This window comes from Panthera tigris, chromosome E1, assembly GCF_018350195.1.
Source record: "Panthera tigris isolate Pti1 chromosome E1, P.tigris_Pti1_mat1.1, whole genome shotgun sequence".
NCBI classification, from domain to species: Eukaryota; Metazoa; Chordata; class Mammalia; order Carnivora; family Felidae; genus Panthera; species Panthera tigris.
The window spans coordinates 55,545,449-55,559,949 of NC_056673.1; the positions used below are offsets into that span (position 1 = coordinate 55,545,449).

A 14,501-nucleotide genomic window follows, 5' to 3' on the forward strand; every position below is an offset into this window, starting at 1 on the left:
TCAGGCAAGCTGTTTGGATCAGGAACGAGACTGGGGAGAACGGGTCAGTGGCAGTTCTGTGAGAGCCTGAATGGAGGCAGGGTCTGCTCAGCTGAGACCCAGGAAAGGCTGGCTGTTGCTCTTTAGTCCTTCCCTGGGTCACTTGCCCTGGTCATTCGATGCCTGTCTTCCTGCTGTTCATGTAGCTGTGAATGTTCCTGGGCTGGAGTGCCGGGGTGTAGTTATACGTGGGTCATGGCACTCCGACCGTGAACAATGTCACGGTAGATCTGAGTCCAATGTATTTGTGTGTGTGAAAGTCAAAGAAGGAAGAAAGGTTCACGTTCCTGGTTTTAAATAATTGATACTTCATTGAAAACACTATGCCCTTTTTATCCTGTGGGGCCTGGTCTTCTTTTCTGAAACATGACCGCCTTTTTCCATTTTTATATATGTGATTTTTAATCTCAGGCATTTTCATCGCTGTAGACTGTGGCACTGCTGGAGTAACGACTTTGAGCTGCTAATGTCCTCCCTCCCCACCCCCGGAACATCTCCTTCTCCCCTTCTCTTTCTCTAGTTCTGGGTCATAGGGCAGGGGAGGGGTTCTTGGTGGGATGGCCCAGGCTGGGTAAGTTACTCCAGCCCCTAGTTATGCATGTGAGAACCCTCAGGCCCACTCCTTTAAGCTTAATCCTCTAAATTCTTTGTCTTGTAGGAAGATGACGATTCAGAGACTGAAAAACCTGAGGCTGATGACCCAAAGGTATTTGGTGTTGGCTGTGGTGGGGTGGCTGGATGCGAACAAGGCATTGTAACATTATGTCTCAGTTCCTGTGTCTGGTCAAGGTTGGTCCCACTAACACACCCTGCAACCACGTGTAAATTTTCTGGGATGAAACTAGCTTTCTAAAGAAGCCTGGAGGTCACCATGGAATGAGGAAGTCCTGAGGCAGTTTGGATTTCCAGAATCACAGATAGTGCCTTATCTCCAGACTAGAAAGGGGAGAGGCCTGGCTGAGTGTAGCCACCTGCCTGTGCTCTACAGCCAGGTGAGCTTGGTGGGGCCACTGTCCCTGCAGGTGGGTTAGACGTGGGAATATTTCTAGAATCAGGAAGCCCTAAGGGCTGCCCTTTGTACTCTTTAGTCATCTAGGTCAAAGTGAGGTCTCCCCAGCTGTTGGAGAAGCTGCACCTAACTCTTACTTCCTCCGGCTGGTACCCATCCACTCTTGGGTAAACAGAATGGTCTTTCAGGTGTATCCTTCTGATAGTTCCTTCCCAATAGCAGCTGAGAGTAATTAAAGACATTTCCTGTCATGCTCCCTGACCTATTGTGATGATGGTTAAGATCTCATGCCCCCGTCCCCTGCAAGTAGGCTTACTGTGCTATGCACTGGGCATCAGTATAACTGTGCTTGTTAAGAACGCGGTCTTTAGGAAACATTTCTCTTTCAAAGAGGAAGTCTTAATTCCATCACTCTAGGCCTGGGAAATACGGGCCGACTTTTGTGATTAAAAACTGCTTTGAAACCAACTGAAGCCTTCAAGGCAACGTACTGAAACTCTAGAAAATGGTCCCAAATTGTAATCAAAATGGTAGTATGTCCAAAAATACAGTTCAAATTTGAACTGGTTCTGTGTTTGGATAGAACTGTGGCGACCATTGGAATAAACCCCGTGAAAAGTTGTGGATGATGCAGATAACACATTTCATCAGGAAAGGAAGTTTGGGCATCAGCATGCAGAAAGAAGAGAATATTGAGCCCTAGGCACAGCAAATGTCACTCCTTTCTGTGCCAAGTAAGGAACCCAGGCTTAACTCACGCAAGCACTACGAGCAGGAGGGTGGACGTGTGGCCTGGATCACAGGTGGCCATACCTCTGCTTGGGCTCGCAGAAGGAAAGTGGCCAGTAGTAGCAGGAATCTTCTGTCTTAGTAGTCGGGAGTGTGTGGGCCTTAGAGCCCACACGTGAAGTGAACCCGAGGAGCTGCCAGGTGCTGGGGCTTCAGTGTGAAGGGAACGGAGGCAAAAGGCTCAAAGGCCTCCTGGGGAAGTTGGCTGGAGAGAAAGGTGCAGGTACTTTACTGTCAGCCCTTCTGGAAAAAACAGCAAATCTCCTGGGAATGAGGAAGAACAGCCAGGGCTGGGGGTGAGGGGGACAGAATTGGGAAGTTTGTTGATGTGTCTTCTGCTCAGTCTTTCTTGGAACCACATGAAGGTTGGAAAGACACGTTTATACTTAACCCCTTGACTGATGTGCTTTATTGTATTTCATTCAGTCATTTGAACTTTTAGTCTGGTTGTAGAATGAAAAGCTTTCTGAGACAGTTTTTGTTCTTAGGGAGCCCTTGGAGAACAGGACAGAACCTACTCTCACAGTAACTTGACATAGTTCTTTTGGAGGCTGAGTGTGGAAGGGGTCAGACAGAGCTCTCCCGCTCAGAGATCCTCAAGTCCAAAAATCATGAGTGTTAGTGGCATCTCCAAGGACTAGAAACAGTCCCCAGCATGAGTCTTCTGTGCTCCCATGCCTTAGTCCTGGCATTGGCTTCCTCTCTTGCCCTGAACTGGCATCAGACTATCTTGAGGTAGTGGCCTAGACCTCAAACGCCTCCCAACCCTCCCTCTACTCCGGATCTTTTCTGGCGCATTTAATTGGCTTTTAACAATGTTTTTATCTTCCACATCTTGAATTTTGAATATTTCTGCCTTCGGTATGTGAAATTTCTAACAATAAGAATATGTCACCAAGATGGATTAGGGGTGTCATTTATTTTGGTTGTGAATGGATTGATGTCATAACTGTCTTTTCCACCAGATGGCACTCCTTCCTGCCTTGGCCTTTTTTTTTCTTTTTTCTTTTTTCTTTTTTATTTATTTTGAGAGAGAGAGTGCAAGCGAGGGGGGCGGGGGCAAAGGGAGAAGGGGAGAGAGAATCCCAAGCAGATTCTGCACTCTCAGTGCGGAGCCCGACAAGGCCTTAACTATGAACTGTGAGGTCATAACCTGAGCTGAAATCAAGATTCAGATGCTTAACCGACTGAGCCACCAGGCACCCCAACTGCCTTGGCTTTTTAAAATCTGCTTTTGATTTTTTACTACAGCAGTTCTCAAAACATTTTGGTGCCTTTACACAATTAAAAGCTGAGGATCCCAAAGAGTATCACTTCATTTAAAATTGAGAAACATTTGGGGTGCCTGGGTGGCTCATTCGGTTAAGCGTCTGACTTCGGCTCAGGTCATGATCTCGTGGTCCATGGGTTCGAGCCCTATGTCAGGCTCTGTGACAACAGCTTGGAACCTGGATGGTGCTTTGGATTCTGTGTCTGCCCGTTTCTGCCCCTGCCTCACTCGTGCTCTTTCTCTCTCTCAAAAATAACATTTTTTTTTAACTTGAGAAAATTTTTAAGTATTTTTTAATGTTTATTTTTGAGAGATTAAATAACATTAAATTGTTTTTAATTGAGAAAATTTTTAAATATTTTTTTAATGTTTATTTTTTTTATTTTTTTTATTTTTTTTTTTAACGTTTATTTATTTTTGAGACAGAGAGACAGAGCATGAACGGGGGAGGGTCAGAGAGAGGGAGACACAGAATCTGAAACAGGCTCCAGGCTCTGAGCTGTCAGCACAGAGCCCGACGCGGGGCTCGAACTCACGGACCGCGAGATCATGACCCGAGCTGAAGTCGGCCGCTTAACTGACTGAGCCACCCAGGCGCCCCTTTAATGTTTATTTTTGAGAGAGACAGAGACAGAGCGTGAGTGAGACAGGGGCAGAGAGAGAGGCAGACACAGAATCCAAAGCAGCATCCAGGCTCCGAGCTGTCAGCACAGAGCCTGATGCGGGACTCGAACTCACAGACCGCGAGATCGTGACCTGAGCCGAAGTGGGACACTTAACCAACTGAGCCATCCAGGCGCCCCTTAAATATTTTTTTGAGGTTTATTTATTTATTTTGAGAGACATAGAGTGAGCGGGGAAGGGACAGAGAGGAAGAGAGAGAATCCCAAGCAGGTTCCACACTGTCAGCACAGAGCCGGATGTGGGGCTCGAACTCACAAATTGTGAGATCGTGACTTGAGCCAAAACCAAGTTGGACACTTAACTGAGCCACCCAGGTGCCCCAGATATTTATTATTTTAAAATAATTAAATCCATTACATGTTAATATAAGTCACATTTTAACAAAAAATATTGCTGAAACCAAAGAAACTGAAACTAAAAACACAAAGACAGGCATTGGGTCTCCTAAAGGTCTAACATCCAGTTTAACGGACAGCCAGCTAGGTTCTCTTAAGTGCTTCTGCATTCAGTCTATTGCAGTGCGTTGTTTTGGTTGAAGTAGTTGAAGAAAATCTGGCTTCACACACAGGGCATTAGAAAGAGGACAAGTATCTTAATAGCCCTTTAGGTGATTGTGAATCTTCTTCTTTGATACTAGATCAGAACTCAACAGGCAGTGGTTTCCTAAAAATTAGTTGCACTGTAGGATGTGAACCCTTCTCAGTGAACTTTCTGTCGTCTGCTTCATTAACCTCCACGGGTCTGCCTTGCACTCTCAGTGGCTCTTTTAGCCACACTGGTATTGCATCCTCCGGCACTGGTGACATGGAAAATGTTGGTTCACTGAGATCTACAGTGATGCATTTTGTCTTATAATATCCAAAAAATTATATTTGTTAATGACATTACCTATCTCATCAGACAAGCCATTAAGTTGGAAAGCTGTCTGCTCCCAGTGGGGATGTATACATTTTCTAAGATGCTAGTTTTTCCTTGAGATCTTGAATTGCTTCATTTTTTTAGGAACCGTCTGCCAGTTACTCAAATCTGACTAAGCACCGTCATTCTTTCAAGTAAAAATGGCATTCTGTGAAGAAAGCAACTAGATCAGCTTGTAACTCCCTCACTTAAGTGCTTTTCCTTGAGGTAACCATTGGACCTCAGTGAGCAGCAGAGGTGTTTATGTGACCTCTCATGTCATCACACAAAATGCAAAAAAATAATAATAATTAAATTTGTACTCAAAGGTCAAGACTTAATAAGGCGAATCATTTTTACTGCTTCCCCAAGGCTATATGTATATATATATTTTTTAAACTGTATTTATTTTGAGAGAGAGGGAGAGAACCAGCGGGGAAGGGGCAGAGAGAGGGGACAGAGAATCCGAGGCGGGCTCTGCCCTGACAGCACGGAGCCCGATGTGGGGCTTGAACTCAGGAACCGTGAGGTCATGACCTGAGCCGAAGTCAGAGGCTTAACCGACTAAGCCACCCAGGCACCCCAGCACCAACGATATTTTTAAGTGAAATTGGCTTTTTTGGTAACTGAGAGTGTCCCTACGGCCAAAACTCAGTGCAGCTGCCTTGATTTGTTCTAAAAGGCCAGCAGTTGCCCCCCATTGCTCCTGCCAGCGTAGAACAGTGAAAAAGGCAAGTGATGTCTTAGTACTAGGAAAGTAGTTTTGACCTTACAGACCTCCAGGGGTCCACAGATCAACTTTGAGAACCACTCTTCTTCAGAAGCCAGAATTTTGGGTCAGTCATACTAAGTAGTTGTTTGGTGACTATTTCCACTGCTCTGTAAGTGTCCAGTGAGCTGTCAGCCCTGCGGGACCTTGAGCTGCCGTGAGGGGGGTAGCGTATCCAGAGTAAGACAAGACAGCCCCTGTGGGGTGGAAGTTAAGGTTCTGGAGTCATAGACCTGAATCTGAATTCCAGCTCTCCTTGGAGAAGTCCCTTAACCTCAGAGTTTGCCACCTGGGAAATAGGCTTTTTTTTTTTTTTTAACATTTATTTTTTGAGAGAGAGAGAGTGTGAGGGAGGGGCAGAGAGAGGAGACAGAGAATCCGAAGCAGGCTCTGCACGGTCTACGCAGAGCCCAACACGGGGCTTGAACTCACAAACTGTGAGAGCGTGGCCTGAGCCGAAATCGAGAGTCAGTCGCTTAACCAACTGAGCCACGCAGGCGCCCCAAAAACAGGCATCTTAAGAAAATCTGCCTCATTCATTTTACGTGAGTTAACTGAGTAAACCTGAGTTGGTAATTAGCTTAATAGTGTCGGCATGTCCATGTTCAGGAGCGTTCGTTGCAGTGACCTATGCTTGCTTCCCAGGCTGGTCACCCTGTCATTGGGCTTGTGTGGGAATATCGAATTCCACATTTAGAAACTGGAATGCACTCAGAGGAGAGCAATCATGAAGGTGAGGGGACTGGAAACCACATCACATGAAAGGTTTAGGAGCTGGGAGAGGCAACCAGGGAGGAGCCTGCATTGTTATCTGTTGTTTGGAGGTCTGCTAGAGGGAGGGGAAGTGGAAGCCACGGGCTGAACTTGAAGCAACATACAGAAGAATTACAGGGACCGCGTTTGTCTTCACATAACGAAGAACTTTTTGTCATCTCTGACCAAACGTGGGCTAAGCTGCTTTTTAAGGTAGTGAGCTCCCTGTTTCTGGACCTTTTTCAAGACAAATTTTAAGAAAGCATTTGTCAAGAACGTCCTAAAGAAATTTGGGGGTTGGGGATTAGACTAACCCCCCAAACAGTTTCCTGGCTTGAGTATTACGGATAAGCCAAGTTGAGTGTTCCCTAACTTAATTGTCTGCCACCTTTAGAAGGTACAAGTGTAGAGTACAAAGACTGGAAATTGCCCTAATTTTTATCACTCTGATGTTTGGGGATACCTCTGAACGCAAAGTCCCATATTTGGGGGGTTGAGTAAGAAGTGATAACTCCCGGGGTGCCTGGGTGGCTCAGTCTCAGGTAAGCATCCAACTCTTGATCTCAGCTCAGGTCTTGATCTCAGGATCATGAGTTCAAGCCCCGTGTTGGGCTCTGTGCTGGGTGTAAAGCCTACTTAAAGAAGAAAAGAAATGATAACTCCAGACCCACCTCTAGAGAGAGCCTTTGGTCCTGATCCATCCACCTGAGGAGGAGGGATTGAGCTCTGGGTGGCTGAGTTTGCCCTTAACTAGAGAAAAGATGGTGGCTGAGCATTCCACGGGAGGCAGAATGCTTCGACACTTCGGTTCCGTCATGTCTTTTCCTCTAACTTCAATTTTCTGGTCTTACCTCCTCAGTAAGCAACCCGACTCAGCCTGACTCAGATCTGACTACTCAACAGAAGGTGGCACTGCTGTCCTAGAAAAAGTCAGAGCGGAAGTGGCAGACCTCTGTTCAGCTCTTTAATGCAGGGACAGGGGTGCCAGATGGCTTAAGTGTTTCCTCCATCTGTTTGCCCTTGGCATATGGGCTTCCTTTTCCCACTCTCCTTTGTCTGTGTTCTACCTCGGTTGCCCTGGAACGTTTTCCCTTGTTTATTTTTTTCCCCACTCCCACAGTTCCTGTGGATGAAGGTATTTCCACTGGCTTACTGTCTCTGACACACCCTTCCTTTGAAAACAAACACGGGCATTGATGACCTGGCACGGGAAAGCTGGAGCGGCCCGTTGCCAGCTAACTGGGAGGGCTGGCTTCGCTATGTGGGGTGGGAATGCCGGCCTCCCTGAGGTGTTGCAGTCCCAGCTTTGACCCAGGGAAGGAATCCTCTTGGCCCAAAGAGCAAACATCTGTCAAAACAAAATAGCCTCTCTGGGTCAAGAAGGTGGCATCGGGTGGGGGAGAAATGGTTCCGGCATTTTTTAAAAGATGTGCATGCATAATCCTAGTTAAGACAAAACATTTTTAAGATTCTTGGACCCCGAAATTAGTGCAGAAATGTGAGTTCACACCTTCGAGCCAGGCTAGTGGACTTGGACTCAGAAGACCTGGGTCGAGCACAGGCTTGGCTTCCCTCCAGCTGTGGGACCACAGGCACATAGCTTCGGCTGCCCTCGGCTCATCTCTGATGCCCGCTTTACCAGGTGATGGGATAGCTGCAAGAAAGGATGCATAAGGCCGTGTTTTTCACAATCTAAAATGCAGTTGTTGGCACTCCTTGGCCTTTTAGGCAAAACTGAGTCGGGTCAGATGTCCTCATCCCGTATGTCAGAAGTTGTCACATTTTCTCAGTTCGTAGCACCCTTGGCGTCTCAGGAATTTTTCACAGAACTCCTAGGCCAGGGGTGCCCCGCTGGCTCAGTCAGTGGAGCGTGTGATTCTTGATCTCTGGTTTATGAGTTCAAGCCCCATGTTGGGTGTAGACATTACTTATAAATAAATCTTTAAAAAAGAAAGAAAGAAAGAAAGAACGAACTCATAGGCCAAAAGAAATACCTAACAATTAGCTCTAGAGAATCAACACGACAATCCTCAGAATTTGATAGCCACTTGAAAAAATACACATGAATTTGTGTGGTATCTGATAGATGTTGAGTAATGCTGTGTTTTCCTTGAAATTTCATGTTGTGTGCACCTTTGTGAATTTCCTGTAGCTCCCTGGGGGTGCCTTGATGGCAGTTTAGGGACTGTGTTGGTAGATCGTCTCTGAGTTCCAGAGCAAAGGGACTTGATGAGTCCTTACTTACCCTCCCCAGAGACCTTGGCTCGGCCAAGTAAGTGGGTCTCACCTTTGGTGACTGTACATAACACACTTGAATTCCTTTAAGAAGGTCAAGTGTCTCAGTTGCCAAGTGTTATTAATTGGCTTGCAGTCTAGAGGAAGGATTTGCTTTGGGGTAGAGCTGACTCCGTAATCTCCCGCTGCTTCTCTTCTCCAGCCTCTCCCCCTACCCAGCATTGTTACTGATCTTTGCAAGTTTCAGAATGCTACGCCTGCGGACTGAAAACTGCCCAGGGAGCTTGTTTCCGACGAATTCGTTACAGACCACTGATTTTTTTTCGGAGAACTTTCAGGAACCTGCTGGCAGTTGCACGTGGGCAGCGCTTCTGGTTGAAACCCTCGATTCTCTGTATCAACCATGTAAGGAAAGAGGCTCTGGAACATGTGCCAGCTTCTTCAGGACTGCCACAGCACACGTTTTCCCATTTGGGCTTTGAGCGTGTTCACTCTACCTCCAGGACTTTGAAATCAGAGAGGGAGATGCTCAGGCTTTTCATAAGCAAGCAACATAGGGTTCTGTTCATCATGAAGGACACCCAGAGGGGCAGGTTGTATGGTGTGGTTAAGGATCCACGAGTCCCTTTGTAGCCTTCACGCGTGGGTCATCGTGTGCCTTTGCTGGGTGAGCTCTGGGAGAACCCACACTTGTGGAATGGTCTACTGAGAATTATTTTTCAGGATGGTACACCGAAGGTTATCTGTTAGAGCATAAACTTGGGCTTTTTCTTAGAGTTCTTTGACTTGGAAAGAATTGCATGGTACTGTTTTTCTGGTGGTTACCTTATCAGGGGTTTGTTTTGATTTTATTGTCAAATTATTATAATAGCAAGAATTGAATATTTTGAAAAAAACGTCATCTAATTCCACAGTCCTCTAACAGGTGTCCCATTTTCCTTCTTCCATCTTTTTGTTTGTCCGTATGATAACGTACATATATTTCTATCTGAATATTAAATGTTTTCTGTGTTGTTACGGTCTGAGCAATTATAATAGCAGGACATAACTGAAAAATGAAAAGCTAAACACTTAGGGGTGCCTGCGTGGCTCAGGTGGTTGAGTGTCCAACTCACAGTTCAGCTCAGGTCATGATCTCATGGTTCCGTGGGTTCGAGCCCTATGTCAGGCTCTGTGCTGACAGCTTGGAGCTTGCTTGAGATTCTCTCTTCCTCTCTGTCTCTGCCTCTCCCCTACTTGTGCTGTCTCTGTCTCTCCCAAATAAATACATACATACATAAATACTTTGAAAATTAAAAAAAAAACAAAAAAAAACTAAACACTTAAAGGGTCACCTAGATGGCTCAGTCAGTTAAGCTGCCGACTCTTGATTTTAGCTCAGGTCATGATCTCACAGTCAGTTTGTAAGTTTGAGCCCCCACGGGGCTGTGTGCTCACAGCGTGGAGCTAGCTTCAGATCTTCTGTCTCCCTCTCTCTGCCCCTCCCCTGCTCATATGCGCATGCTTTCTCTCTCAAAAATAAATATTTTTTAAAAAACCCTTTTTAAAAAAGCTAACCACTTAAAAATTGTGTGGGATGTGAGTTATATCTCAGTGAAACTGCTACAAGAAAAAGGGTTTTGTTTTTTTGTAATTTTCTAAATACCTTTAAACGGGAATAGTAAGGAAAGGTTGAGATCCACCAACTTTTTTTCTAGAAGTGAGACCAGGCATTAAAACACTCTTTTTTTTAAGCTTATTTACTTCTGAGAGAGAGAGCAAGAGAGAGACAGAGTGTGAGTGGGTGAGGGGCAGAGAAAGAATCCGAAGCAGGCTCCATTCTCTGAGCTCTTAGCACAGAGCCCGACGCAGGGCTCGAACTCCAGAACCACGAGATCATGATCTGAGCCAAAGTCGGTAGCTTAACCGACTGAGCCACCCAGGGACCCCTACACTTTTTTTTTTTTTTTTTTATGTTTACTTATTTATTTTGAGAGAGCACGAGCAGGGGAGGAGCAGAGAGGATCCCAAGCAGGCCCCACGCGGAGCCTGACGTAGGGCTTGATTTCACGACTGAGATCACAACCCGATCCAATATCAAAAGTTGGACATTCAACTGACTGAGCCACCCAGGCACCCCATCAGCCCACTTTTTCACATCAATTCCCGTGGAGCTAGATAGAATAAAATCAGAGATAGTACATTAGAGTAGCAATAAAAGTATTTGTAGCTATTGAATAAAATACCATGTAAGCGGTTTCTTTCCAGTTAGACTCTGGTGGACGGAATACATGCCGTGCTCTTTACGTGGGTCAGAAGGAATAATGAGTTCCCATTACAGTCGTCACGATTGTTCACCCAGTATGGGATGAGGGCTTAGTGGTAGTCAGGATTTGGTAGCATTCCTTCTGTCAGCACCCAGGAAGTCCCTAGGCTAAGGACAAGGGTGGTGGCACCCACTTGGTTGTATGATTAAGTTTTCAGGACCAGTTGTTCCATTCAGATCAACTCAGACATTACTCACTGGAGCAGTAGGGCCTCTGGAGCTGTTGGCCCTGATCGTTATAGTTAAAATAACTTGCGGCTGTCTTCCCCTTAAGTTGAGAGCTTAACACTTCGTTTGCCCTGTGACCTGCTACAGAGTCATCCCTGAAGAGGTATTTTTCCTTCTTGGTCTTTGATGTTGGCTTCCCCGGTGGTTGAACCAGAGGCTTCCTAGAAACTGTCATTATCTGCTGCCTCTTAGTCGAGAAGGAGATCAGAAGTTGGGAAGCAGTTATAACTAGGCTTTAGAGTCAGATAGACTTGGGTCTGGGTCCCAGCATTGCCACTTCCTGGGCAAGAAGCTGCTTTGTTGTGCTTTGCCTCGGTTTAGTCATCTGTAAGATGGGAATAATAACATCTGCCTCATGGGGTTACTGGGAGTTTTGGATAACGTATGTTAGTTTTTAGTGAGTTCTCTTGTTTAGGGTGTGTGAACGAGAATGTGTACTTGGTCCCTCCGTCTTGGTTTTGTCATCCTACCTTCTCCCGCGTTCTGCCTCCCATATGTACCCCATAATGCTTTTGAGTGCTGATTAGAAAAAAAAGTTACAGCATGACTCACCCAGGACCAGAGAAGGAAATGGCCCTTGACCATTGCTGGATTGGGAGCCATCCACTCTTCTTGCTGGAAGTTGTAATGTGACCTCTGAACTGCTGAGAATGCTCAAGCCTTCTTAACATTTCACGTTTCCTCGTTCTCGTCCCGATGAATGGCCAAATGGCCTTCTTTAATCAGGCTAGGGTCGCCCTCGCGCGGGTGGGAGACAACAGAATTTCCATGCTGAGGAGAACACCCCCCAGTACACGCTCCCAGCCGGGGTCTGTGGTTCTAAGTGGGGACCTGATATAAGAAGCAGACGCGACTGAGGTTGGGAGAGGGGGAGGGTGCACGCTATGGAAGTAGCTCTTTTGTTGTCCAGACTGAAAGAATTCCAAGCTACGTCCTGTGTCGAGCTGCCTTCCAAAGAAGGCCGGGCTGCATCTTAAGCTGAACACTGCTGGTGGAAAGGGAATCGCTGCAAGTGATCTCCGGCAGAGGGGAACGGCCATTAGTCTCCCTCTGCCCTCCCCTCCCCTCTTGGCTCCACCGAACTGCCAGCAGGGCCCTCTTGACTGCACTCGCTCCTAGTCACCTGAGGATCAGACTCCCAGCAGCCTCACCCCGCTCCTTGTGGTTCTGCAGCCGGGGCCTGCGCATGCCCGGTCGGCCCGCCTTCGGCCATGCAAGCCCCGGCGTCGTTCTCCCCTTCAGGCCCACATGCCATGGATTACTAACCAAGGTGTGGCTGGGTGCCTCCTTCCCTAGTCAAGATTTATCTTTTTGAAAAATTCTCTGATGCAGAAAGCAAGCTGCCCGCCCTTCCCTTCAGGATCCAGCACTTCCCACCTTCCTTCTGGGTTCTGATCCTTGTCTCCTGAAATACTGCCGTGCAATTTCTGGGTTCGGTGTTCGGTAGAATTTTGCTCATTTGCATTCCTAACTTTGGAGTTAGGTACATTTTTTCTAAGCAGTGCCTGAAAGATACTGGCTTTCCTTTTAGCCCCGTAGATGGTTCATTCCTGTTCCTGCCAGTGTGTGGATGGAGACCAGTTTGCATTTCTAATCTCCTGGCTTTCTGATATCTCAGTAACTTTTGCCTTATATCTTAATCTCACACCTCAGTTTGGTGGCTGACCTCTCAAGCAGGATAGTGCTGTTGTGATTTGGTGGCCGTGGTATGTGTCACAAAGACTTCACTTTTCTGTCCCCAGCCTCACAAAGCTGTTTCCCTTTGTCTTGGCTGGCTCCAAATCCTCCCACCCCTGCCCCCAGATAACAACCTGAAGCACAGAGACACCGTTTTTGTGGAAAACCTTTCAGAAAAAAGTGCACCCTGGCCCACCACTGAAGGCTTAATTCAAAGTCTTGATGTGAGGTGACCTCTGTGCCTAAGCACAAGCCTACCCAGACACCCTAGGTGTTAAGAGAGGAATGGAATGGCCCTCTCTGAACATCTTCTGCGACTTTCAACAAACCCAGAATCTTCACGTCTTGACTCAAATGTGAGATTACACTTGGGATAGTCCGATAACAAAGGCTCCCCTTTGGAGATGGCTGCTGGCCAGAGCCTCGCGTTGACATCGAAGTCTGGTTGGTTCCACGTGGCCGAGCGTCGCACCACACAGCAGTGTCGGCTTTGTCGAGCTCGGTGTTTCGGAAGAAACCGTTCCCTCTTTTCTTCAGTCTACGAGGCCAGTTCTAGGGCTGGCTTCATTTGTCTGAGCGGGTGCCTCTTTCACCCTTTCCTGTAGAAACTTCTGCTTGGGGAACTGAGTCTTTCCCATCGGTGAGCTGGGGGTGAAGGTGAGTCTGTTGGATCCAAAGTGACCCCGCCAACTTGCGCCCATTTTTCTGATAAATTGAGTGTCTCCATCCCCAGGTAGGCAGTGTGCCGTGGCAGTGACCCAGTCCTGGCCAACAGGATACAACTAAAGGAAACGTGCTGGCGACCGGCTTTCTCGAAGGCTCCCCTGTGTGTGGTGTGGGGTAAAACAGGGCACGGACGCTGGGCATCCGTGCCATGGAGGGCTATCTCCTTGCAGCGTGGGGCTCGGTGACTTCTGCTGAGCCCGGGGATTACTGACAGCCCTCAGCACGCCCCACCCTTGTCTGTCAAACCACAGTAACTTTTTTCCTGCAGCTTGGAGGTGTTTTGACAAAAGTTCCAGCGTTGCTGCTTTCTCGGCACCTGAGCTGACTCCCACGCGTGTGTCAGTTTGATGCCGTCAGGGGGGCTTCCTGGGCCCACTAGTCGTATCTGAAGCCGCAGCGTTGTCCACTCACACTTCATGGGGCTGTGATGACAGTGAAGTGATGTTTCGTTGAAGTACTTAGCAGAACACCCAGGATTTCTCCCCAAGATCGGGTTGTGTTCACATCGTATCCCCGGTGTTTGGCCCGTTGCCTGGTACGTAATAAAGGCTCAATCGATTATTTGTGGAACAAATAAACGGACTAACTCTACAGTAATTCTGTCTTTTGTTTCAGGATTGGGAGTGACAAGCTAGATTTAAGGGTTTTTTAATTCAGTATTGATGCCCCCACCACCTTCTTCCTTCTGCCTGTCATCAGCCTTGTATCACACGTCTGGCCCCTTCTTAGTTCCTGTCCCGCTGCCTCCCTTTCCGACATTGAGTTGCACGTTGGAGCTGACTGGGGCCTAACTGGAGTCTAGGGGGAGAGCACTGCAGCTGAAGGTGACTGTGAAACACCTAACCTGGGCTGAAAAACGAACCACTGGCCACTTAGAAAGGAGAGTATGTCTTTGTACGTGTGTGTGTGTGTGCGCGCACGCGCGCGCACACGCACGTTTCGTCAGTGTTTGAGCACCTGTTGTGGGCAGGGCATTAACCTGCAGGTGCTAGGGACACAGTGATAACTAAGACAGTGAGTAAGAGCCCAGAATAGAGCAAGGTCCTCATTGGCCCGGTGCGGGTGGGGCAGATAAAGGCTTCCTTGAGCCGAGGACTGAGGTCTGAATAGGGCTTACTTT

General features: G+C 47.3%; 1 protein-coding gene across 3 annotated transcripts in view; it reads left to right on the top strand.

Annotated features, from left to right (window-relative positions):
- Positions 1-14,501, top strand: part of LOC102948573 (SAP30 binding protein) — a 37,157-nt gene that overhangs the window by 3,797 nt on the left and 18,859 nt on the right. For 2 of the 3 annotated variants that reach the window (XM_042965794.1, XM_007091264.3), the window contains exon 3: positions 698-745. The exons of the other annotated variant lie outside the window; for it this stretch is intronic. In XM_042965794.1, the coding sequence (XP_042821728.1) occupies positions 698-745 (48 nt within the window). The remainder of the gene's footprint in view (positions 1-697; positions 746-14,501) is intronic. 3 annotated transcript variants of the gene reach the window in all.